We start from the raw sequence: 26,729 nt of genomic DNA, 5'->3' as shown, positions 1-26,729 counted from the left end.
CTCCAGTCCTCTTGATATGCATTTCAAATTGTGCAAGAAGCAATGTGCTTCTAGTGAGAAGACAAGGAAGAAATGCAAAGAGTTCCTTATTCTTCAGCTGTTGGTAGTTATATGTATGCCATGGTAGTACGAGACCAGATATTGCTCATGCAGTGGGTGTTGTTAGCAGATTTCTCTCAATCCAGGGAGAGAACACTTGGGATGCTGTTAAGTGGTTCTAAGATATCTTCGGGGTACTTCAAGTTGAGTTGTGTTTTGGTACAGGAAACCTATTCTTACGGGTACACTGATTCAGATATGCCGGAGACATTGACACCAGGAAATCTACTTCAGGTTATTTGATTACCTATGCAGGGGGAGCAGTTTCATGGCAATCAAGGTTGCAAAGTGTGTTGCTTTGTCTACCACTGAAGCTGAGTTCATAGCATCTGTTGAGGCCAGTAAAGAAATGCTATGGATGAAGAAGTTTCTCCAGGAGCGGGTTTGTTCAAGACAGGTATGTGCTCTACTGTGATAGTCAGAGTGCAGTTCATCTTGCAAAGAATTCTACGTTTCATTACAGGTCAAAACATATTGACACGAGATATCACACTGGATAGAGATATCTTGGAATGCAAGATGCTTGAACTTGAAAAGATTCATACGATGATAATGGGTCAGACATGATGACTAAAGCTTTGCCAAGAGGGAAGTTTGAGGTTGTTCTATCGGGGGATGGCGATGTTTCAAATAGTCGGTCGGGGAGATTTGTTGGGTCCCTCCATTTGAAGAAAGGGAAGTGGATGGCAGACAAACACACCCAACTTTGTTTGTTCCATTTTGTCCTTAGTGAATGAGGAATATTCCACTTCAATCCATTTCCATTCCATTTCGACAGTAGTGGGCAGCAAAAAGGAAGGGAATTGTTTAATTTCCCATTCATTCCATTTTTCAGCAACATAGAGAGAGGCAGTGAGAGTGTCGGCAACAGACAGAGTGAAGAAAACTATTTTTCTTCTTTCTCTTCTTTTGGCGTTCGGCGGTTCATCAGCAGAAGGAACAAACCATTTTCTCCTTCATCTTTGGTGCAGTTTTGCCGTGCTATTTTGTCGTGGATTTGCCGAAGCTCTTGGGTACTATTTTTCATCAAATATTTTGAGGTCAGCTTGTATTTATTCCAGGCATCTTTTGAATAATCTCGTAATATTTGTATTCATTTTTATCCTAGTCTTGGAGATTGAATATTTTGAGTACGAGATATTATTCCTTTTAGCCTGTGAATATTGAAGAATGTTTTGGCCTAGGAGTTGTTGTATTTGATGATTTGTGGATGTATGGCTCACGTGGTAGCCTAAAACTTTGTACCCGAGATTTGTGATAGTGGAAATTGTTGTTGTTGGTGGCCCGTGGTTTTTCCCCGTCATTTTGGGGTTTCCACGTAAATCTTGTGTTCCTTGTGTTCATATTTATTTTTGGGCTATTGTGTATTATCTCGTATTTGTGCACCGTGTTGGTCTTGTGTTTTTTAATTGTCACAGGCAGTGGGATTTTTCCCAACAACACTATCTTTGCTTCTGTTAGTTTTTGTTTATGCTAGCACAACACTATCTTTGCTTCTGTTAGTTTTTGTTTATGCTAGCAGCCTTGCCTGGCTAGATAGTTTCAACTCTCAATAGATTAAAAGAGCTTGGAAAATGCGTATAGTACTATAGTAGACGACTATAAAAGTCTAGAAAATGCGTATAGTACTATAGTAGACGACTATAAAAGTCTAAAAGTAAAGATTCGTTGAGTGTACTAAAAGTCTAAAAGTAAGATTTGTGAATCTTTTGCATTTTTAGTCCCTTGTGATACTTGCAGAATTAGTTCACGACTTTCAAACTTTGCAATTTTAGTCCACGACTATTGTTTTTGTTGCAAAAGTAGTCCTTTTCCAGTCAACATCTCGCCGGAAATAAATCCGGCGGATTTTCCGGCAAGTTTTCGTCAGAAAAAAAATCTGATATATTCTTTGTCATTTTTTTGCTGGAAAAAAATTCCCCTTTCAAGTAGTATTAAAATGGACATTTACATTATTGAAAAAAAATTAATCTTTCTAGCCGGAAAACATCGATTATGCTAGAAAAATATATATATATATATATATATATATATATATATATATATATATATATATATATATATATATATATATTCTTATTTTGGTAAATTAATTAAAGTTAAAACTCGATTTTAAAAAAATTAAAGTTATAACTAATTCATTTTTTTACTTAGTAAAATTATGTACAAATTCAAATTTTTGGGTACTTTTTAGTTTAAATTTAATCTTAATAATATTATTTTTGTTGATCATGAATTTGTACTAATAATTTTGAGTTTGTACTTAATGGCTAAAAAGTAAAAATAATTAAAGTTTTACCTTTAATTAGTTTAATTTGTTTTAATTTTTTTTAGTTAAAATAGTCAATCACATATACATTTCAAATAGCTTAATTTTCTCCAAAGTCCAAATAGCTCACTGTCATAATGCTCCAAATTTCAAATAGCTCTTTGCCAAAATTAGAATATATGTTTTTCCGGCATAATCGATGTTTCCGTGCTTGAAAGATTAATTTTTTTCAACAATGTAAATGTCCATTTTAATACTACTTGAAATGAGAATTTTTTTCAACGAAAAATATGCCGGATTTTTTTCCGACGAAAACTTGCCGGAAAATCCGCCGGATTTATTTTCAGGCGAGGTGTTGACTGGAAAAGGATCATTTTTGCAACAAAAACAATAGTCATGGACCAAAATTGTAAAGTTTGAAAGTCGTGGACCAATTCTGCAAGTACCACAATTGTCGTGGGACTAAAAATACAAAAAATTCGTAGATGACTATAAAAGTCTAAAAGGAAAGATTCGTTGAGTGTACTAAAAGTCTAAAAGTAAGATTTGTGAATCTTAATAATTTCCCACTTGCTGCACCTAGACAATAATTTCACCGTTTTTTTTTTTTTTTTGAGAAATAATTTCACCGGTTGTTATCCGGTGGAACATGGTCCACATATCGCTATCTAGATCATGATAAAATTAAAATAATACTTTAGTGTTACTAAAATAAAATTAGTATGTTTAGAAAACGAAACTAAAAATCAGAGCACATTATTATCAAATGAAACTGTAGTATAATTAAAATGATACTTTATTATTGCTATAATGGAAGTTATGGAACTATGTGCGTAGAAATTAAGGAAACTAAAATTCAAAGTCATACAATAACGACATATATTGTCAAATGACCTGAAGTGCAATTAAAAATTTAAAATAATACTTTAATATTACTATAATTAAACTAGTCTGTGTAAAAAATGAAATAAAAAAAACAGAACTCAAGCAAATACTGTATATTATCAAATGAAATTATAGTAGAATTAAAATGATACTTTAATATTGTTATAATGAAACTAGCATGGACTCCAAAAGAGTGATGATGTCAAATTCTGTCATCCTTGCAATACACATGGATTAAAAAAGAAAAGAAAAATGCTCAAAAGATAATTGAGTGGGCGAAACATGATTCTTGTAAGAGGAGACCAATAGTTTGATTATTGCAAACACTTTTCGGTTGAATTTAACAAACTATGAGATAGTATATGCTAAGCCCAAACATGATGCTGCTCTACCACTTGTAATTGAGGTTGATGAAATTGCAGGGAAGGCCTTCTTGTCCATCACTGTTCCTCTGCATTTCAAATACAAAAAGTGTATGCAAAGGATGGAATTCTGCAAACACCTCCACTACTTCCCCCACCGTTATTGCCACCTCAAAATCAACACTTCCATGCTTGTTCTTCTCCACACTGCATTCATCTCCAACCCAAGCTGAGGCACCACTGGTTTTGCTTCTCGTAGCGATACCAACTCCATTGCACTCACCAAAACAAAAGCCCATCGAAATCATATAAATGAATTCATGCCTCGAAAACGTTGGCACAATATATATCACTTCATCAAGCGAAATCTTGACACTGTCACATTCAGAACATACCTGCATTGTGGGATTTCATAGAACAATTAGCGGATAGTTGATATCTTATTGAGTTAGCTGATTAAGTTAACTGGTTTGACATAGTATTAGCTAATTATAAAGTGTATTTGGTAAAATTACATATAAAATAACCTACAATGGCATAAATATATTATGATATTTACTTGCTGAGGCACCACTGGCTTTGCTTTCTGGTAGTGATACCAACCAACTCCGATCCATTGCCTGCAGTGACCAAAATGAAAGTCCATCGAAAACATATAAACGAATCCATGCGTCTGAAAACGTTGGAATAATGCAAATGTTTTACATACTTAAAGCCAATTATTCTTTGGACCTCAAAGTGAATTCTTTTAAACTTACTTAACCTCAAACCATTGCAATTTGCATCCACTCTCGCCATCTTCTTTTTCTTCTTAATTGTTGATTCTTCCTGTATTCACAACATTGCTAAATTAAATCATTTTGTACCCTCCAGCAATTTCATAACATTAAGCTATACATACTAGCTACACATCATAACCCAATAAAAATACTTTAAGGAAAAACATACATAACTCGCAAATGCAACATGTTCTGTGTGTCTTCTCCTACTCCCCCAGCCATCCTGCTCTTATACACTTGTTGGGCATACTATACGTACACCTCCCATCATTGAATCCATCTCCATCCAAATGGTATAAAAATCACTCTTAATTGCTTTGATCAAATTAAATTGTACCTGTCCACAGTCCACACACAAAAGCAAATAAAAGCTCTTTGAACCTAATTACTAAATTTTGAGCAGAAAAATCACTCTTAATTGCTTTAATCAAAATAAATAAAATATAAAAAAAATGTGATAATTCAAATACTGCAGTGTCGGTTCATTCATAAATTANGGAAGTTATGGAACTATGTGCGTAGAAATTAAGGAAACTAAAATTCAAAGTCATACAATAACGACATATATTGTCAAATGACCTGAAGTGCAATTAAAAATTTAAAATAATACTTTAATATTACTATAATTAAACTAGTCTGTGTAAAAAATGAAATAAAAAAAACAGAACTCAAGCAAATACTGTATATTATCAAATGAAATTATAGTAGAATTAAAATGATACTTTAATATTGTTATAATGAAACTAGCATGGACTCCAAAAGAGTGATGATGTCAAATTCTGTCATCCTTGCAATACACATGGATTAAAAAAGAAAAGAAAAATGCTCAAAAGATAATTGAGTGGGCGAAACATGATTCTTGTAAGAGGAGACCAATAGTTTGATTATTGCAAACACTTTTCGGTTGAATTTAACAAACTATGAGATAGTATATGCTAAGCCCAAACATGATGCTGCTCTACCACTTGTAATTGAGGTTGATGAAATTGCAGGGAAGGCCTTCTTGTCCATCACTGTTCCTCTGCATTTCAAATACAAAAAGTGTATGCAAAGGATGGAATTCTGCAAACACCTCCACTACTTCCCCCACCGTTATTGCCACCTCAAAATCAACACTTCCATGCTTGTTCTTCTCCACACTGCATTCATCTCCAACCCAAGCTGAGGCACCACTGGTTTTGCTTCTCGTAGCGATACCAACTCCATTGCACTCACCAAAACAAAAGCCCATCGAAATCATATAAATGAATTCATGCCTCGAAAACGTTGGCACAATATATATCACTTCATCAAGCGAAATCTTGACACTGTCACATTCAGAACATACCTGCATTGTGGGATTTCATAGAACAATTAGCGGATAGTTGATATCTTATTGAGTTAGCTGATTAAGTTAACTGGTTTGACATAGTATTAGCTAATTATAAAGTGTATTTGGTAAAATTACATATAAAATAACCTACAATGGCATAAATATATTATGATATTTACTTGCTGAGGCACCACTGGCTTTGCTTTCTGGTAGTGATACCAACCAACTCCGATCCATTGCCTGCAGTGACCAAAATGAAAGTCCATCGAAAACATATAAACGAATCCATGCGTCTGAAAACGTTGGAATAATGCAAATGTTTTACATACTTAAAGCCAATTATTCTTTGGACCTCAAAGTGAATTCTTTTAAACTTACTTAACCTCAAACCATTGCAATTTGCATCCACTCTCGCCATCTTCTTTTTCTTCTTAATTGTTGATTCTTCCTGTATTCACAACATTGCTAAATTAAATCATTTTGTACCCTCCAGCAATTTCATAACATTAAGCTATACATACTAGCTACACATCATAACCCAATAAAAATACTTTAAGGAAAAACATACATAACTCGCAAATGCAACATGTTCTGTGTGTCTTCTCCTACTCCCCCAGCCATCCTGCTCTTATACACTTGTTGGGCATACTATACGTACACCTCCCATCATTGAATCCATCTCCATCCAAATGGTATAAAAATCACTCTTAATTGCTTTGATCAAATTAAATTGTACCTGTCCACAGTCCACACACAAAAGCAAATAAAAGCTCTTTGAACCTAATTACTAAATTTTGAGCAGAAAAATCACTCTTAATTGCTTTAATCAAAATAAATAAAATATAAAAAAAATGTGATAATTCAAATACTGCAGTGTCGGTTCATTCATAAATTATAAATAATAAATAAATATTAAAATGGCATTCAATAAACAAGAAAAGATGTAGATGTTAAAGAAGTGTGGTGAAGTGTGAAGGGCGGATATACTTACAATAAGTTACAATAATAATAATGGGGCCTTTTTGCAGCAAATTAAAAGCTGAAGATTATAACCGCCTCTGCCGGATAGATCTGCCGCCTCTGTCTATCTGCACCTTCCTTTTCCTCTTCCTTTGTCCATCTTGTCCCAGCTGGGTCATAACACAAGGAATCAATCCCCTTGTGATTGGAAGGAAACGCCTCTGTCCGCCTCTACCTATCTCCACCTTCCTTTTCCTCTTCCTCTCTCCATCTTCCTTATTATAGGAAGGAATGCATCCTCTTGTGGATGGAAAGTAACGCAGTTCCCCTTCTCTGTTTCTATGTATTTCAGCTACACAAAATATCTTCTGCCAATCATGGACTTCTACATACACCTCCAATTCTTCTCCCATCATTGTAGTTGGAACCTCAAAGAAGCACAACCGCTTTAGCCTACGTATGGGTTCTATTAGAATCCAATTAGCACCACTGCTTTTGCTTCTCACACTCAAATCAATTCTATTACCACCATCATCAGCATAATCAATTTCACTGGGATCAATCACATTCACCAGGATTTCAAGGACTCCAATACGGCAGGATATTCTACCTTGGCCATCTACTCCCACATAAATATAGACACTATCATCTTTGGGATGTACCTACATTACGGAATACATACATACAATATAACAATTATTAATACCATCACTAGCTATTATCATCTTTTCTAATATAATATCACATTGAGATGAAGGGAACATATATATATATATATAATTAACTAACCTTGAACCACTTTTCAATCAAAGGAATCCTCAAACTGCTGCAATTTGCTATCCCAAGAGCACTTAAGGATTCAAAACTCTTCAAGCCTGAAGGCTCAACCAAACTTTTACAGTTCTGAATATCTAGCCATACAAGTCCTTTCAAGTTGGATAGATCTGCTATCTTTTCTAATGACACACAATTCTTTGCAGAGAGTATCTCCAAATTAGGAGGAAGCTGTGGAAGTAATCTAAGATTCTGCAGATCGTCTAAACAGAGATACTTTAAATTGGAGTAATGACAAAGGTTTAATGGTAAACTTTGAAGATAATATCTTCCTATTAAATCTATTTCATTCAACGAGGAGGACAAACTCCTAAGAGCAATTGGAAAATCTTCTTCATGCAAATACTTGTCAGGAATACTCAAAGCATTGCAATTCCTTATGTTAAGACATTCTAAGGATGAAAGACTCTCCATGTTTGGAAGCTCAACCAAACTTTCACAGTTTTCAAGATTCAACGCTTTAAGTTTCTTCAAGTTTGATACAGTTACTATTTTTTCCAATGAGACACAATTTTTTGCAGAGAGATTCACCAAACTAGGAGGAAGTTCTACAAGTACTCTAAGATTTTTGAAATCCTCTAAGTAGAGAGATTCCAAGTTTGAAAGATGACAAAGGCGGAAGGGCAAGCTTTGAAGATAACAACTTCTTCCTGATAAATATAAATTTTCCAATGAGGTCAAATTCTCAATAACTTCAAAGGAGCATGAATTTGCAACTGAAGGTGGAAAAAAAACAGCACTATCACGTGATTTCTCAGTGTGCTGACCCAGATCCAGTTCCTTTAGATTTCTCAAACATCCCAAAGAAAATGGTATATGTGAGATGTCAGTTCCAAAAGCATGTAACTCTCTTAGTTGCTCTAATTTTCCCAAGTCAATTGGAAGCTCCCTCAGTTTTACGCAAAAATTCAAATTTAAAACTTCAAGTGATTTTAACTTGCAAATGCTACTTGGAAGAACCTTGAGTTTCTTACAACCTTGCATGTCTAATTCAACAAGTCTCTCCAAACTTCCAATTGATGGGTGTACCTTGACCAAATTTGAACACTGGTAAAAGGATGCTTTTCGAAGAGTATGTGCCCCAGTGAAGTTTGGTGTTTTCTTAAGTTGTTTACAATAATCAAACTTTAAGATCCTCAAGCATCTAAAATGCTGTGAAAAAAAAGAAAAAAATTAGTAGAGAAAGGTTTAACCAATTTCTATTTTTCTAGTCAAAGTTCTTAATTAAGAAATATGCAATGTTGAAAGAAAAATTAGACATACTAACCTGCATACTGCATTGGAATTCTTTGATATTACAACTTTCCATGTCTAACTCAACAAGTTTCTCCAAACTTCCAATTGATGGGTGTACTTTGACCAACTTTGAACACCACATAAAGGATACTTTTTGAAGAGTATGTGCCCCAGTAAAATTTGGTGTTTTCTTAAGTTGTTCACAATGATCAAACTTTAAGATCTTCAAGCATTTAATATGCTATTGAAAAAAGTAGAAAAAGGTTTAATCAATTTCTATTTTTCTAGTCAAAGTTTTTAATTAATTAAGAAATATGCAATTAATGTTGAAAGAAACATTAGACATACTAACCCGCATATTGCATTGGAATTCTTTGATATTGCTACCTTCCATGTCTAACTCAACAAGTTTCTCACAGCGAAAATTAGATGGTATGCAACTCAAATGGCAATTGTGTAATCTAAGCAACCTGAGCTCATTGGATAAATATTTAAAAGATCCGCTAAGACACGTACCATTCAATATGAGTATTCGTAACTTTACCATCTTTTTGAATATTTGAGTATTCAAAGGCACATTCTTTAACATGTTAGAATTTACAATCATCCCTTCAATTGCTTTTGTGCCCTATAAAAATAAAACATTTATATAACAATATTTTAGATTTTAGATATTTTGAAATCTTTGATTTTAATAAACTTAAGTATTGAAAGCAAATGAATTAACTAGAATAATTCAAATACAAAGGAAATGTGTTACCTTGTTCCCATGAAGAACATCAAAGACATCCTTTGGGTCAATCAATCTACTTTGTTTGCCTGGCTCTCGTGGAGATTCCTTTCGAACAATTTCTCTTCCCATATCTCGTACTAAATCATGCATCTCAAGACATTCAAACTCTCCACTTCCATTTGTTGTCAACAAGCATCTTTCAATCAAAATTCTTATTCCACTTTTAGCATAAAAACCACAAGCTTCCAATATCATAGAAGTGTCATTTTTGTTATGCCCAATGAAAAAACAAGCAATATCAAGAAAGATATTCCGAGTATCACCATCAAGTGAATCGTAACTTATTTTAAGAATTTTTTGAACATCATCATGAGGTATCCCTTCTAATTTCTCAGCATCATCACTCCATTCTTGCACTGCTTTGCCACGCAAATGAGAACCTATAATTGTAAGTGCTAGTGGAAGTCCGCCAGTATAACTTGCTATCCTTTCGGATATTTCAATATACCCGTCTAATGGTATAGGAACACCAAATGCTTGCCAACTCAAGAGTTGCAAGGATTCATTAGGGCTTAACGTTTTTACCATGTACTTCTCGTGTGCTTCCAGGTCACTCAACAACTGAACATCTCTAGTTGTTATTATAATTGTGCTCCCTGAACCAAACCAATTCCGTTGTCCTGCTAATGATTCAAGTTGACTAGTATCGTCTATGTCATCAAGAACAATAAGAACACTTTTTGATCGCAGTCTTTGTTTTATCAAACTTATTCCTTCATCAACATTTTTTATTTCAAGTTTCTTTCTATTAAGTGTTTTGCAAAGAAGTGTCTCTTGTAGACGAACTAAACCATTGTACCCATCCGAAGCTTGTGATCTAATGTTTGCGATAAAGCAACAACTTTTAAACTTTTGAAAACTCAAGTTGTAAATGGCTTTGGCAAGGGTTGTTTTTCCCACACCACCCATGCCAAAAATTCCAAACATCTTGATATCATTATGTTTTTGAGTTTGCAATAAATGAAGTATATCACTCACACGAGATTCAATTCCAACGGGATACTTTGCAACATTAATGTATGTACGATTCACTTCCCGCATTACCTCTTCAGTAATTTTTTTGATGAACTTAGATTCATACCTATCACATTTTTTCCAATGAATGCATGTCAATATAAATCATTAAAGAAAATATAGGTGGAAAACATAAAACTAAGAAATTAAATAGAGCACACGTTACGGAACACGAAATATGTATATTTAGTCTCTCATGGTTCCATTATATTGTTTAATTTGAGGTAAACAACTCTTATAATCAATCCATAATTATATTTCTAAAAGGAGTTAATATTTATGACGATGAGAACTGAATATTGTATTGATTCAATTGAACAATTACAATGATGAGGAATAGGAGATATATATATAAGGGGAGTCTCAGGTAGAGTAGGATAGCTAGTCCTAACGTGACTCAAACTCAGAGAGTCCTAATACTCCCCCTCAAGCGCAGGGTAAACTACTAACCTGAAGCTTGTCCCTAAGAAAAGAAAATCTAGAACTAGGCAAAGCTTTTGTAAAGATATCAGCTAATTGATCTTTTGTGGAAATAAAGTTAACCTGGATATCTCCATTGGCAACCCTATCTCTAACAAAGTGGTAGTCAATCTCCACGTGCTTAGTTCTTGCATGAAAAATTGGATTCGCACACATATAAGTAGCACCAAGATTGTCACACCATAATTTGGGAGTAAGGATGCCATCAATTTTGATCTCACGCAGCAAGGACATGATCCATATGACCTCAGCACAAACATCAGCCAAGGCTTTATACTCAGCTTCCGTGGATGATCTTGCAACTGTCTTCTGTTTCTTGCACACCCAAGAGATAAGATTGGTGCCAAGAAACACTGCATACCCACTAGTAGATTTACGGTCCTCAGGACAACCAGCCCAGTCAGAATCAGAGAAAGCATGAAGCTCTCTAGAATTTGACTGAGTTACACGCAAGCCGAATGAGAGGGTGCCTTTGACATACCTGAGCACTCGTTTTAGCTGCTTCCAGTGAGACAATGTTGGAGCATGCATATGTTGACACAATTGATTGACCGCAAAAGATAAGTCTGGCCGTGTAATTGTGAGATACTGGAGAGCACCAGCCAAACTCCTGTATTTCGTTGGATCTTCATATGAATCTGAATTAAGCAATGGAGTTTTCGATGTAGAAATAGGAGTGGCGAGAGGTTTACAATCAGTCATTCCAGCCCGTTTCAAGATGTCTGACATGTACCGCTACTGAGAAAGAATAACACCATTGCTAGTTTTGACTAGCTCAATTCCAAGAAAGAAACCAGGTTCACCAAGATCTCTAATTTTGAAAGCATTAGACAGTTTAGAGAGTAAATCAGACACTAGTAGCTCATCAGTCCCCATTACCAAAATGTCATCAACATATACTAAAAGATACACACATGCAAAACCACGAGAGTAATAGAATAATGACACATCAGTCTTTGAAGCTATAAACCCAACAGAGAGTAAAAAAGTATACAGCCGATTAAACCAAGCTCGTGGAGCTTGCTTTAAGCCATATAAGGAACGCCTCAACAAACAAACGTGATCAGGCAATTGAGCATCAGCATACCCGGGTGGTTGACGCATATAAACAGTCTCAGCCAAATCACCATTCAAAAATGCATTGTGTACGTCAAGCTGCCTAACCACCCAACCTGAGGAAATAGCCAAACTCAAAAGCAATCTGACTATAGTGGGTTTCACAACCGGACTAAAGGTGTCAAAAAAGTCCTGACCAGGAACTTGATTAAATCCTTTCGCCACAAGTCTCGCCTTATGCCTCTCTATTGAACCATCAGCTTTACGTTTAGTACGAAAAACCCACTTACACCCAATCACATTCATACCTGGGCGAGGAGGAACTAGAACCCAAGTCTGATTGTGCAAAAGTGCATTGAACTCCAGATCTATTGCCTCTCGCCATTCAGAAAATTTAACTGCCTGAGTGTAGCAAGTGGGCTCGATAGGACAGGTCTGAGTAGAGAGAGCCAAAAGTGGAGCCACAGACCGACTCCTCGTAGCCATTGCATGGGAGCGAACAGTTGGACGTGTGGACTTGCCACGGGGTCGTCCTCTTTGACGAGTAGGAGCAATAGTGGTGGTGACAGGAGAATCAGCCTGAGCAGAATCAGCAAGAGAAGATGGCAATACCTGTAAAACCGATTCAGCCCACGGCTTCTGCACAGAGGGAGGAGATGGCACAGCAACCCTACTAACAAAGAGAAACACATTCTCGTCAAAGTGTACATGTCTGCAGATATAAATCTTATTAGTCATTAAGTCCATGCATCTGTACCCCCTAAAAGACTCAGGATAACCTAAGAAGACACAAGGAGATGACCGATACGACATTTTGTGACGATTATAAGGACGCAAGTGAGGATAACAAAGACAACCAAACACACGAAGAAAAGAGTATGAGGGAGAAGATTTATGTAACAATAAATAAGGACTGGAATTCTGCAAAACACTAGATGGCATTCTATTAATCAAGTAAACAGCAGTTTCAAAAGCAAAGTCCCAAAAACGAGATGGAACAGACGCACGAGCCATAAGAGTAAGACCAGTTTCGACAATATGCCTGTGCTTCCTCTCAACATGACCATTCTGTTCATGAGTGTAGGCACAGGATTGTCTATGATTAATCCCTAACTGAAGAAGAACAGTATGTAACTTTTTGTATTCAGCTCCTAAGTCCGACTGAATAGCCTTAATTTTGCGATTAAATGACCGTTCAACTAAGGCACGAAACTTGTCAAAAATGGCATACAAGTCAGACTTCAATTTCATAGGATAATACCACGTGTAACGAGAATGGTCATCAACAAAAAGAACAAAATAACGATAACCAGAAGAAGACAAAACAGGAGCTGGTCCCCAAATATCAGTGTAAATCAAATCAAGAATATTCGAACTAACAGAGTCTACACGTGGCAAAGAGAAACGAGCAGACTTGCCCAATTGACACGCAGAACACAAAGAAGAAGTACAACGATTATTGCGACTAGAACCACTAACAGAACAAAAAGGAAGAATACGATCTAAGACTCGTTGATGAGGATGTCCCAAACGATCATGCCATACGGAAGAGGAAGCACGGGACGAGATAAACGCACGAGGACTATTTTTCGGAATGGGCTGCGTGTAGAGACCACCGCAACTATTGCCGCGAAGAAGAATTGCCTTGGTTGCTATATCCTTCACAACAAAAAAGGATGGATGAAACTCAAAAAAGACTTTATTATCTTTTGCAAAGCGTTGCACAGATAAAAGAGAGGAAGACAAACCAGAAACATGTAAAATATCAGACATCCTAAATACTTTAGACGGGGAAGAAAAAGAAGCATGACCAGTATGACTAATAAGCAAACTTGTACCATCACCAACTCAAAGAGCATCACCACCAGTGTACTCTTCAGATGTAGAGAGCGCAGCAATATCAGGGGTCGCGTGATTTGTCGCCCCAGTGTCTGGAATCCAAAGATGCGAGTCAGACACAAGATTCGGCGCATCCTCAGCATATGTTAAATGAGCTTGGAGTCCACGGCCAATTAAAGAAAAACAGGCTGGTGCAAGATGGCCATAATTGCCACATAATTGGCATTGAGGCTGCCAATTACCACCACGTCGCCCACGTGACCTGCCACCGCCATGCGAGCCACGTCCACGCTGCACACCACCGCCCTGCTGCTGCTGCTGGTCGGCGAAAACAGCACCGCCACGTGACTGATTCCAACCGCGGCGATTCGATCCACCACGCCAAGACCGCGACCGACCTCCACTACCACGCTGGCCAACAAAAAGCCGCAGCTGCAGGGGCTGGAACACTGCCATAGCTATCACCGGTAGCGAACTCATGCGAGCCAAGGAGATCGGCGAGTTCGGGAAGACGCACCGGCTGACCTTGAACATTCAAAGAGGCTATGACAGAGTGATATTCTGGACGTAAACCTCTGAAAATATACATATTCTGATCCTCCAAAGGAACCGCATGGCCAGCAAGAGCTAGATCTTCCACCATAACTTGCGCACGAGCAATGTAGTCGACGGCGGAGGCATCACCTTGGCGTATTGTTTGCAGCTGTCCAAGAATATGCATAATCCGAGCTTGATTGGAAGAAGCGAGAGCCTGCTCAAGCGCCAACCAGAGATCACACGACATAGTGCAACCAATTGCGAGGTACATAACTTCCGACGAAAGTGAAGAGATTAACATGCTAAGGACCACCTGATCTTGGCGCACCCATGGAGCATGCAGCGGGTTGGGTAGAGCAGCAGCAGCGGAGGAGCCTTCAGAAACGGGAAGAAAACGATTAGGGCAAGAGTTCGTGCCATCAACGAAACCCATGAGGTCGTGCCCACGAAGAAACGGAATAACCTGCGTCCTCCAAAACAAGAAATTCTTGTTCGTTAGCTTAATGCTAACATAGTGATGCGTAGCAGACAGAGAAGCGGCTGTTGAAGAAACCGCAGAAGAAATAGCTGCATCAGAAACGGTCCGTTCGGAAGAATTAACAGAGCCGTCAGCCATTGGAAAATAAACCTAGGCTAGCTGATACCAGATGAGAACTGAATATTGTATTGATTCAATTGAACAATTACAATGATGAGGAATAGGAGATATATATACAAGGGGAGTCTCAGGTAGAGTAGGATAGCTAGTACTAACGTGACTCAAACTCAGAGAGTTCTAATAATGACAAATAAATTGAAATACACAGTGCAGATTCTTCTTAATTAGCTTGTTTTACCAAAAATATTAATTCATCCGTAAAGATGCATTTATAGATGCTAGGACGCAATTATTAATGGAAGAAACTAACATAATTAATATTATTGACAATATGAGTTTGTGAGCCAAATTCTGACAAATATATCATACTATCATCCAACAAAAAAAATACTAAAACTAAAATAAAAACAAAAAAAATTGAAAAGAGGATTTACCCGTTTGTCATGGTCTGTAAATCCCATCCGGACAAATCAGCAACAGTAGTGAGTGCAATTTTCCACTCATCAACTTTTTGATCATCAAATCGTTGTCGATGTCGAGCCAATGCCTTACCAAATTCGCCTGTTTGTTTACGAACCTCTGAAGGATCAACGTTGTAAAATATAGGCAGAACCATCTGTTGCAAATTTTTCTTACATTCTAAAATCTTCACTAGTTCATCAAGACACCATCTGGACTGGGCATAAGTTTTGGAAAATACGATGATGGATATCTTGGACCCCTCGATGGCCTTCAATAGCTCATCGGAGATGTTCTCACCTTTTCGAATTTCTTCATTGTCTCGAAAGGTGTTAACTCCAGCCTGACGCAAATCTTCATAAAGATGATCAGTAAAAGATTTCCGTGTCTCTCCTCTAAAACTCAAGAAAACATCATACAACCATGCAGTAGATGAAGATGAAGAAGAAGAAGAAGAAGCCATATTTGAAATTGAGAACACTATATATCTTCTATCTTGATTTGCTAGTTTTTATAGATTTAAAGAGCTTGATAAATGCGTGTGTAGACAGACGATACCGTAATGGAAATTTCCATCCGGCCACTGCCAAACTCAATGGAAATTTCCTTACGGCCACTGCCAAATTCAATGGAAATTTCATAGACAATCCAACGTAAGATTGCTAAGTGTACACTACCATATATTTGATTGACTTGGTCTTCTTAATAATTTCCAGTACACCAATAATTCTACGTAATGGGACCATCCACATAAAAGTATAAAACGTTATGATATTTTCCAGCAATCATGGTACAGGATCATTCACGTGACATGTTATAACTGTTGTCTTTTTCCTAGACCCCACATGCATTGTGAATAGGTGTCCTTAATAGTAATTTTTTTTTTTAGAAGTTTTTTTTAAGTGTGATCAGAAAAGAGAAAATGATGAATGAAAAAAAATAAAATAAATATGATTTTAAAAAAATAGAGATGTAAGGCGCACACACCCGAGTGGGCACCTACTGCGCGAAACGCGCACAACAGCTGTCCCTTCTCTTATATTTGCACTGTCGTTCCAAAATACCTCTCTTGCAGATGATCCCCATTCTTCTCTTTCCTCCTTTCTCTTTCTTCCATGTCATACATTACTATTCCAAAAGAAAAATACTTGGTGGACTCTCATTTTATACTCCTAACTTTTACTCCCTCTTACATGTTCTTGATGTCGATACTTTTCTGTGGATCTAAATAATGAAAATAATCAATCCATGTTTGTCACCTCTGGGAGTAAAAGTAAAGAAATAGAATTTCGGTGTATGCATGGTAGAACTCATTTCAAAAACCCATAATAAACCATTGATGGTGATGCTAACATCAACCATATTAAGTGTTCATGATTGTTTTAAAAAAAAAAAAGTGTTCATGATTTATCCTTAAGCAAAAATGTTTTTATATCCTCATCCCAGCCAATTGATATAAATATCACAATAATTTAATTTTAAAAATGATTATTGTTCGTGTTGTTTATGCAATTAAAATGAAATTTACATTTATTAAATTATTATATATAGATATAAGAGCTAATTTCATTTTTGGTCTTAGATTGGTAGATGACAATTCATTTTTAATCTTTTTTTATCAGAACTTTTACATTGGTCTTAGTATTATTATGGCATGACCATTTTTTTGTCGCACTTCAATAAAATCGTTGAAATGTCGTTAAATATAAAGGCATTTCGATCATTTTTATACAAAGTAAGTTGAGCATGCAATATTTTTATGTTTATTTTTTTGAAAAGTCAGTAATTGAAGACTGAAATGCCTTTGTATTTAATTGCATTAAAATTGTTTTGTTGATAGATGGCCAAAATGGTCATGTCAAAATAATACTAGGACCAAATATGGATGTTCTGATAAATAAAAATGACTAAAAGTGGAATGTCACCTATAACTCTAGGACCAATAATGGAATTAATTCTAGATATAAATTAAATGTATAACATGTATACGCACATAAATATACTGTTTTATTTATTTAATTATTCTTAAAATATTTTATACTTTAAATATAAATTTCACTTAAACAACAAAACTCACTTGAATACCACCTTCATTTTTATGTTATTATTTTTTATTTTTCTAAAAATGATTAAAAGTTTCCAAAAACTAAAACGTCCTAATGTTGCAACCAGATCTTCGTTCATTGGTTTGGTCATTTTAATATAGCATATATTTTATCTTTATTAATAAATTAAAATTAAATTACACTGGAAAAATATACTATAATATGCAATATAATTAGCATGATCACCTCCGACAAAACTTACTGTGAAGTAGTGGATAGGGCTGGTACTAAAAGAATTTGAACCACAAATCAATTAATAAACTGCAATGATGAAGAAGGTTGTTAGACCTTTGGGCACAACAATCCAATTTAACAGACAACAATGTCATACACTCATACGTACAATTTTATTTTTAAAATCAAAATCGTTTTTTCTAGTTATCCTATGTTTTATCCAATCGAATTGCACCTTTTTTAACCGTTGTTTCTAGTTAATATTAAAAATAGGGTGTGTTTGGTTGACAGGTTTTAGTATAAGATATGTGTATCAAAGTGATTGTTATTGTTTTTATAACATTGCTATGGATTTGGAATATCCCATTAATTGAAAAACACATACCCTTATTAAATAAGAGTTTCATTTCTCTTTCTCATTTCTTCCCCAATCATTATTAATCATTCTCATTCTACTCTACTACCAAACATGCAAAATACTTTCACCAAAATACATTACTCTTACCAAGTATTTGATACTCATACCGATTCCGATTCCCATGTGCGAACCAAACACACCCATAGATTAGTAGGGGTGGTGCTCAAATTGTCTAATTGTCTAATGTACTAAAAGTCTAAAAGTAAAGATTTAAAGAGTAGGTTAACGGTGATGGATGATTTAAACTTTTCAAATTTCATATAGGAAAATTCCTACCTATGAATATGATGGCAAAACGCCAATGAAATTTCTTTAGATAATAACCTCTATTTTAAATTATATTACTCCGTACTTGTAACCTATTAGGGCTCGGGATGGTTGGACACTACTATTACAAATGAACACCTCAAAATTTTATTACAATTGCATTTTGTAAATTAAATTGATTAACAGGTTACGTTAGGTAATTGGTAAAAATGTATATTTTGTATTTAGTCTGCTCACCAGGGACCCCCTCTCTCGCTGCTGGTGAGACTCAATCCATGATCTTTGCTCCCAAACTTCACCCCTATATGACCAATATAATTGAGCCCTTAATTAGTTTTACTATTGATTGTTAATTGTCTTAGTTAATTGTTTTATCATTGCACTTAGCACTTGATATCCCTCAACTCATTCTTTGAACTAGTTGGCTTTCAAACACTCTCCACTGTTATGTTTAACCACCTATTATTCAATCCCCTTCCGATCCACTACTTGAGACGATATCCGATGTGAGGATACTCTCTCACACACACTCCATTCCATTAACACTTTTACACAACTTTCACTCTCCTCTAAAACTCAAGAAACTATGGTACGACCAAACAGTAAATGATGAAGAAGAAGCCATAGCTGAAATTGATCTGAGTATACTATATATCTTGTGTCTATTTTACTTTTGCAGGTTCCTGTTACAGCTTCAAGAAACTTTCTCTAAGAGTTATCTAATTATGATGCTGCATATATGCAATTGTGTTGAAGTTGTCACAACGTACAAATTAAGGGGGATCATGGTTATCTACTTATCATATTTTCTAGTGCTCATATAATTTGGATTATCATATTATTTGGTTAATCATCCGGATTATCATATTATTTTGGATCCTCATATCATTTGGATTATTATCTTATCTGGACTATCTTACTGTTTGATGGATTCCTTTGTTGATGAATGCGATTGATTAATTTTCTATATCCAAATGGTGGAAACTCTCAATGATGCATGGATAAGATATGAGATGATGGATAGTTTGGGGAATTCGTTGTGAATATTAATCATGATGATTGATCCTGAGGATACAGATCTTCTAGGCACTTCGTAACAAGATGGAAGATGAATTTCTTAATAATTGTTTGTTAGTATATATTAAAAAAGAGTTAATTCCAGCAATAATCCTCCGACTATATTGATTTTCCAAAATTAGTCTCCGACTTATAATTTGGACAATTTTGGTCCCTTGACTTTTAATTTTCAAAATTGTCCAAATTAAAAGTCGGGGACTAATTTTAGAAAATCAATATAGACGGAGGACCATTGCTGGAATTAACTCTATTGAAAAACAAATTGCAAAACAATTTAGTATAGATTCAATTATAGATGATTTTCGTGACATGCAAGAGAGGCGTTTTAAATTTTAGTAGATTTGTAATATAATGATGTATTTTGAAATATGTTAAATGAATATTAATGTATTTTATTATTCTCTCAAAAATTATGATTGGCCCCCGCACCAACAAATCCTGACTCCACCCCTGCAAATAATGTATCTTAAGTATATTAAAAATGAACATTTATTCATAGTCCACAATATAATTTTCCCAAAGCCACCTAGACATGCCTAGATGCACAACTAAAAGAACTTGATTTTTTTGTTTTGGGTATAACAAGCATTCCTCCCCTAAAATATAGATGTCCAATAGCACATAATACTCTAAACACGTGCGGAGTATAAAAATATATATATAAAATACTCCTTTAACCATAACACATATGAACAAAGCAATATAATCAAAACTAAAATAAATAGCACCCGAGTTAGATGCCTAATTAGCTGACTGCATAGATGGTATATTTCCCTTTCTTTTTAATTTAGGGGCGCCTAGACGGACTTTTACAACATTATTATTCAAATATAGTTAGAGGAGTACATGCATTCAAGCAAACATCTATGCCACTTCTTTTTTAATGCAAGAAAAAGGGATTTGGGTGTAAATAGGGATTGGAGATTGGTTGCTATCCATCATTTTGCTTGTAATAAGGCCTACGAATTGCCCAATTTGAAGAAGTTGACAAGTTTTTGTCACTGACTGTTGTCATTTGGCTTGCACTTTGAGATAATATTACACATTAAGTTGACATATTATAGACAATGCTCTTATATTATATTCTATAATAATTCATCATTTTTTTCCACCAGAATTGATACAACATTTGGAGGTCAAGATCTAGATGTATAGATTGTGGGATCAAATTAGTGAAAGTGACACAACATTAAACCACTTAACTTAGGAGGATAGGACAATGCAGAGTTCTTTCCAATGGAAATTAAAATCAAAATCATCTATTACATACATAACAAGTTGATTCAAATAGTGTCGGCAGCCACTGCTTGGTTGTGCACAATTTATAAAATCTTAGCTCTTAGAAGCTCAATTTTTGGATCTTCAAAGCCTTCATAACCTTTAGATTTTTAAAATATTTTGCTTATCAACATACCTAGCTAGTATGTTGTAAATGATTTTGAAAATTGAAAAAATAAAATATATCGTTTAAATTCTTACCTGGTGATGATTTTTTCATAACTTTAATTTTTGATATACACTGTTACGTCAAAAATTATTGACAATAGATATTAAAAAAAAAACTTATTAGGTGATGCTATATTATATCCTACTGATATGTCATTATATAGCCTCATCTTGGTGCTCATTTATGCTTGTTTTCGACGTGAGTCTCAGCGTGAGTCCCTGATGATCACCTATGCACATCGGTAATGAAGTTGCTAACAAAAAAAAAATTGATTTTTTTACATACTTCAAATATTTTTTTTAAATGAGTTTTTTTTTTTCCATCAATAATACTCATTATCGCCTTTCATTCTTCAATTATCTGCAACGTGACTTTTTCTATTGAATCCTATTACAGTTGAGTTAAAAAGTCACTTTGCAAACAATTGAAGAACGAAAGTAGTGATAGCATAACTAAGGGAAAAAAAATGTTATTTCTCTATATTTTAGGAACGAAAAATGTCATTTTTCTTTATTATAATTATATTTTCAAAGATAATAATACTTTGTATAGGAATAATTATACTTTTTATCCCTGAAAATATAGGAAAATGACATTTTCCATCCCTCAATTATACATGTCGTCACTTTTCATCTATCAATTGCCTATGAAATGGCAATGATTAAAAGTGATGACAATATAATTTAGGAATTAAAAAAAAGTACTATTTAATTAATTATAATTTATGAATGAAAAATATTTTTTTGAGAGAACTACAGAGGTGCCACTGAGCTACAAGCTGCTTGACTATCATAAATTTAAGTATATTACTTATATATATATTTAAAGTATTATTAAATGACATGGATATCATGTGATGATCATGTCTCTCATCTACAAATTTTGTAATAAGCATTATAGAACTAACTCAACTAAGCATACAAGAAGAACATCTTTATCCTTCACAAGAGATGGTATATCATCATCTAATGCAGCCATATGTTGTCTTCATTGATGCCAAAAGAGTGGGAATGAAGCATGTTAGGGACCCATTGCACTTTCACTGAGATTTACTTCTCAACCAATTAATTGTTTATGGTAATTAAGGTGTGTTGCCACTTTGGGTCAACTTGTAAAATTCATGTTGGCCCATATTTATTTCGTAAATGTTTTAGTAGTTTGAGGTAATATTGCAATCATTATACCATCAATCATGGTCCATATTGTAAAGTAAAGGATACAAATTCATTTTTAATATATTAAAAGTCTATTTTTTAAAAGTTAATTTTAGTATATACTACAGAAAAATTAACTTTCGATACATTTAAAATAAGCATTCAGTATACTAGAAAATTCAGTTCGATTCAGTTCTCTCATATTGAGAGAGAAGGGAACCAATGTGTGAATTGACTTGCCAACCTCGACCAAGTTAAGGACTGGGGGACCCTCATTCTTGATAACGCCCCGGAGGACATGAAGGACCTACTCTGGTCGGACGCCAATAGCACCCCGAATATTAGGATTAGATAGTGCTCTCGTTGGAGGACCTCTAAAACACCCAAAAAAATAATATAATAGAAAAGAACATTTATTAATGATCCACCATGATTCACAATGCAATATGGATCATAGTCTACAATATAATTTACCATATTATCAAAGTTCTCATATTTGTATTCAGTTCATACAGGCACTCATCCTCTAGAAACTATTATAAAACATAATAAATTTGTGTATCAAATCTCGTATCGTTGCTATGGCTAAGCCCATGATTCTTGGCTTTATTACGAATTAATAGAGTGTAATTTCTCGAGAAAATTTTATTATGTTTTATAATAGTTTCCCCAGGATGAGTACCAAATATAATACAAATATTGGAACCTTTGATTCCAAAATGTGTGTACATCCAAACATTGGAGAAGATCCCATAAAGAAAACTAGGGATCGAGTCTCACCGGGACAGTGTGATAGTAACCTCTCAAAGTGACTTAGCCTATGTATTCAATTGAATTACTATGATTTACATCCTTCAATATGTTTTGTCGGGTTAGGGCGTGAAGGGTTCGACCTAACCTCTCTGTTTAACTGAGTTACCATGATGCCCTTAGGATGGGGAATTCAACCTTTTGGAAAGAAAGATCCCGGAAAGAAACCATTTAATAACATTGGTAAACATTTAAGGAGCAAACAGCACTCCATAATGAAACTCACACTCTACCAACCCCACCATTGATGATGTTATTTTCCAACATCCTCTTCCAACATCATATAAATGTCCAACCATTATTTCTCCCTCCCAATTAAGTGTCAAATTTAAGACCAAACTAAAGACCATCCAACAACTTTATTATCACCCTTCAAACTTCAATTCCCCTCTGCAACATGTCCAAACAGTGTGCAAGATCAAGACATGCACTGCTGGAGAAACGCACAAACACCAGCCCATCAAGAGACAGACAAAATCCAAACAACAACAACAATAGCTTCAATTTCTTGAAGAAGATTTACCCCATTGGCCTCCACAAAACTTGCTCCCCTCTCTCCCTTTCCTCTCTCTCGCTTTCGCTGTCCCAAACGTCCAACGATTCTTCCATCACAGACTCTTCTGTCACTCCCCTCGATCAGAAGATAGCATTCGCCCTTCGCCTGATCGCCCCACCAGAAAGAAGAGAGGCTCTGGCTAACAGAAACGCCGCGAGGCAGCAGCCTAGTCCTAGTCCCACTCCTAGTCCTGCTAGTTCAGTTCCCAGTGATGATAATGAAGAAGTGAAGAGGTGTAATTGGATTACCAAGAACAGTGGTGAGTGTCTCTGTAAACTGGTTACATTCTTATCCAATAATGCCTGGATTTTCACTAGTTTAAAGTTCAGATTTTTGTTTCCTGCTAGCCTATGTTTAACAATCCCAATCATTGCAACATTACTTCTGCAACAACACATATCAGATAATATGTCATATTCTAAAAGTATTAGGTAAATGGTTGTGGAGTCCATTTACTAACCGAAATCCATTTTGCCCACACGGGCAGCTCAGTTGGTTCTTAGGTGGTAGATTATAGACAAAGATACAGGACCGAGCCCTAACAGCCACGACTTATATTATATTACACCCAAAATGTGGTGTGCTCCTGGTCGGCAACAGACATTGGTCCTCTCACCTAATGGGCTGCTGAGTCACTGTAATTTATCCCTCCACTGTCCTGTCAAGTTAGGGTTTGAGCGAGCGAATTTTCTATTTTTCTAGAGAAATAAAAACTTGAAAATTGAAGTGAATGCAGCTAACACTACTGACAATTCTATGTTTCTCATACCTTAACTTTTATCATTCACCTTAAGATGTTTTCATTACCTCAATGCTGATTCAACACTGCATTTCAAAGTAATTGGTACAAGGAAAACAACAACATAGGGATTATAAACATGAAAGCTAAGGCTGACTGAAATTTGTACACAGACAAAGTATATGTGCAGTTCCATGATGAGTGCTGGGGAGTTCCAGTCTATGATGACCAGTAAGCCATCCACCTTTTACACTCAATTGTTTTTCGACTTCGTTTCGACAACAAATGCTGAAACATGTTATGAAACAGTCAGTTGTTTGAGCTGCTAGCCCTATCTGGAATGCTGATGGATTTCAACTGGACTGAAATTCTGAAAAGGAGAGACCTTTTCAGGTAAACCTTTCATTTCATTTCCTAGGGAAAAATACAGTGACATTTTTGTAACTACAATTGTGCATCTTGTTATGCCTAATTGTGCATTCAATAACTGATTCTGCATCTGGAAACATTATCAGCTCCAAACACCCTATCAAGTATTGTTTTTTTTAAAAAGTAGTGATATTTCTGTAATTACGATTGTGCTTCTTGTAATGCCTAATTCTGCATTCACAAATGGTGAAACGCAGAGAAGCTTTTGTTGGGTTCAACGTGAACAGCGTGGCGAAAATGGGGGAGAAAGAGATCGAAGAAATAGCCTCCAATGAATCACTAATGTTAGCAGAGGGCAGAGTGAGGCACATAGTAGACAATGCCAAATGCACAGTCAAGGCAAGTAATCCGACCCCACGTTTCAGCTAAAAGTTTAAACTGATAGTAAAATCGTAACCATTTTTCCTGTTATCAGGTCGTGAGGGAATTCGGGTCGTTCAGCAGCTACATGTGGAACTACGTGAGCTACAAACCTGTGATCAACAGATTCAGATATCCCAGAAATGTTCCTCTGAGGAGTCCAAAGGCAGAAATCATCAGCAAAGATCTGGTGAAACGTGGGTTCCGGTTTGTGGGCCCGGTCATCGTTTATTCGTTCATGCAAGCTGCAGGGATGACCATAGATCACCTTGTGGATTGCTTTAGATACAAAGAATGTGTTAATCTTGCAGAAAGACCTTGGAGGCATGTCTAATATATACTCCGTATTTTTTTTTCGGGAGTACTACTGATTTTGTTACAATGTGATATCTGTTCATAGATACCTTTTCAATCTATTGAAGCACAAAAAGTCAATTAATACAGCCCTATTGAGACTTGAATCCATGACCTATCATTTATTTCTTTTTTTTTTTTTTTTTTTTGGTGATTTGGGTGCATGAAAATGGCATGTAATTTGCTGGGGAATTGACAAGGGAGGAAAAGGACTTGAACCGAAGTCACACATAAACCTTATCCTTCTTATCAACCAACAACGTTGGATTGAACGTGCAAATTGTCTTTTTTTTTTTGTCATCAATGACAGGACTATGTTACCAGTAAGTTGAGGACTTTACAACTATAATTTATAATCTGGTGAAAAGCTTGTGTGATCTCTTCGGATTCGCAATCTAATAAAATTAGATAAATATTTGTTCTCTACGCTTTATTCAACTAGGTTGCTTCTAATTCATTGGTACGTACTTTCCGTTCCACTAAGCAATTCAACTAGTGAAATTTAAAACCCCATGTTGCTTAGCAGTTCATGCGTTTTGCTAGAAACTACTTTGGTGAAAGTATAGAGTATTCATAGAATTATAATTATGGTGATACCGAGAAATAAATTAATAAGTTACAAACAGTGTAAAAATTCTGCTTATACGCCAGTCAAACTGACTAGACGAGTGGCCAGCCGCTTAAGCACCGCCTTCCTAAACTGATTAATCACTGCCTAGGAGTTAGGCACCTCAGCGATCTCATAATTAAGTGATATATATGAGATTTGATATTTGTGATATATATGAGATTTGATATGAGAACCCGTCGAGATTTGAAGGGGCAATTCAAGGGTTAGATAAGATTCCTTGATGGGACGATGTTGTTTTTCTCCTGTGGGTGGCGATAAGAAAATTGTTTGTGTGTCGACGTCAATGGCGTTCCATCTCTGTAAACATTTTTTCTTGAAAAAATAATTTTTGAAGAAACATATGACATCTAGTAATGGGCCAGTGCTAGTCGTCTTGTGTGCGACTCAAAGTGTTTACTAATCGGTGTTATTTTGAAATGAAAATACGTATAAATATCTTCGCGGATGACGTTTTCAGGGGGAATTTTTTTTTCAACGAAATATAGAAGACAATAATGAACGAAAACATAAAAAAGTTGTAGGACACAGAATTAGAGATCAAACAACCAGTATCTACATAACCTTTTTATCATTTTTTTTGGGAGTCTGCAAATTATTTATCCAACATGTCTCCATAACGAAGTTAATGGAGGAAAGAAAAAAGAGATGAAAATGTCTAACAAAAAAATGCAACCAAGTCTAACTGGCTCGTTTAGC

At 35.5% G+C, this 26,729-nt stretch overlaps 3 protein-coding genes across 8 annotated transcripts; 1 reads left to right on the top strand and 2 right to left on the bottom strand.

Moving 5' to 3' along the window:
• Positions 1-3,369: 3,369 nt before the first annotated feature.
• LOC116025905 lies at positions 3,370-4,875 on the bottom strand. 4 transcript variants are annotated; one of them, XR_004099744.1, is made up of 4 exons: positions 4,564-4,875; positions 4,374-4,443; positions 4,147-4,235; positions 3,383-4,010 (listed from the first exon to the last, which is right to left on the bottom strand). XR_004099744.1 is itself a non-coding variant. In XM_031267283.1 (4 exons), the coding sequence occupies exons 1-4, from the start codon at positions 4,614-4,616 to the stop codon at positions 3,965-3,967; spliced, it is 225 nt and encodes a 74-aa protein (XP_031123143.1). In that variant the 5' UTR covers positions 4,617-4,875; the 3' UTR covers positions 3,383-3,964. The 4 variants fall into 4 exon arrangements, 3 of the variants coding, with proteins under 3 accessions (XP_031123140.1, XP_031123143.1, XP_031123141.1); XM_031267283.1 differs by having other exon boundaries at positions 4,175-4,235; positions 4,569-4,875; XM_031267280.1 differs by having other exon boundaries at positions 3,370-4,010; positions 4,175-4,443.
• A 218-nt stretch (positions 4,876-5,093) lies between these two features.
• Positions 5,094-16,121, bottom strand: LOC116025330 (TMV resistance protein N-like). 3 transcript variants are annotated; one of them, XM_031266532.1, is made up of 10 exons: positions 15,488-16,121; positions 9,497-10,610; positions 9,089-9,364; positions 8,768-8,977; positions 7,456-8,652; positions 6,698-7,328; positions 6,275-6,442; positions 6,085-6,154; positions 5,858-5,946; positions 5,094-5,721 (listed from the first exon to the last, which is right to left on the bottom strand). In XM_031266532.1, the coding sequence occupies exons 1-6, from the start codon at positions 15,973-15,975 to the stop codon at positions 6,753-6,755; spliced, it is 3,861 nt and encodes a 1,286-aa protein (XP_031122392.1). In that variant the 5' UTR covers positions 15,976-16,121; the 3' UTR covers positions 5,094-5,721; positions 5,858-5,946; positions 6,085-6,154; positions 6,275-6,442; positions 6,698-6,752. The 3 variants fall into 3 exon arrangements, with proteins under 3 accessions (XP_031122392.1, XP_031122393.1, XP_031122394.1); XM_031266533.1 differs by having other exon boundaries at positions 5,886-5,946; XM_031266534.1 differs by having other exon boundaries at positions 6,280-6,442.
• Positions 16,122-23,296: 7,175 nt separating this feature from the next.
• LOC116026157 (DNA-3-methyladenine glycosylase-like) lies at positions 23,297-25,509 on the top strand. Its single transcript, XM_031267618.1, has 5 exons — positions 23,297-23,779; positions 24,433-24,490; positions 24,569-24,652; positions 24,886-25,027; positions 25,104-25,509. Exons 1-5 carry the CDS (start codon positions 23,362-23,364, stop codon positions 25,380-25,382), a joined length of 981 nt encoding a protein of 326 aa, XP_031123478.1. The 5' UTR covers positions 23,297-23,361; the 3' UTR covers positions 25,383-25,509.
• Positions 25,510-26,729: the final 1,220 nt, after the last annotated feature.

This window comes from Ipomoea triloba, chromosome 7 (assembly GCF_003576645.1).
Source record: "Ipomoea triloba cultivar NCNSP0323 chromosome 7, ASM357664v1".
Classification (NCBI taxonomy): Eukaryota; Viridiplantae; Streptophyta; class Magnoliopsida; order Solanales; family Convolvulaceae; genus Ipomoea; species Ipomoea triloba.
Note: the sequence above shows the minus strand (reverse complement) of the source record. Positions and strands in the feature narration are given on the sequence as shown.

Coding starts and splice junctions, on each gene's coding strand:
- LOC116026157 (XM_031267618.1), top strand. CDS start 23,362: ATGTCCAAACAGTGTGCAAGATCAAGACATGCACTGCTGGAGAAACGC. Junction 23,780..24,432: donor TTGGATTACCAAGAACAGTG/GTGAGTGTCTCT, acceptor ATTTGTACACAG/ACAAAGTATATGTGCAGTTC. Junction 24,491..24,568: donor GTTCCAGTCTATGATGACCA/GTAAGCCATCCA, acceptor GTTATGAAACAG/TCAGTTGTTTGAGCTGCTAG.
- LOC116025330 (XM_031266532.1), bottom strand. CDS start 15,975: ATGGCTTCTTCTTCTTCTTCTTCATCTTCATCTACTGCATGGTTGTAT. Junction 9,365..9,496: donor ATGTTCTTCATGGGAACAAG/GTAACACATTTC, acceptor TTATTTTTATAG/GGCACAAAAGCAATTGAAGG. Junction 8,653..8,767: donor AATTCCAATGCAGTATGCAG/GTTAGTATGTCT, acceptor TTTTTTTCACAG/CATTTTAGATGCTTGAGGAT.
- LOC116025905 (XM_031267280.1), bottom strand. CDS start 4,270: ATGTTTTCGATGGACTTTCATTTTGGTCACTGCAGGCAATGGATCGGA. Junction 4,011..4,174: donor AGCCAGTGGTGCCTCAGCAA/GTAAATATCATA, acceptor CCCACAATGCAG/GTATGTTCTGAATGTGACAG.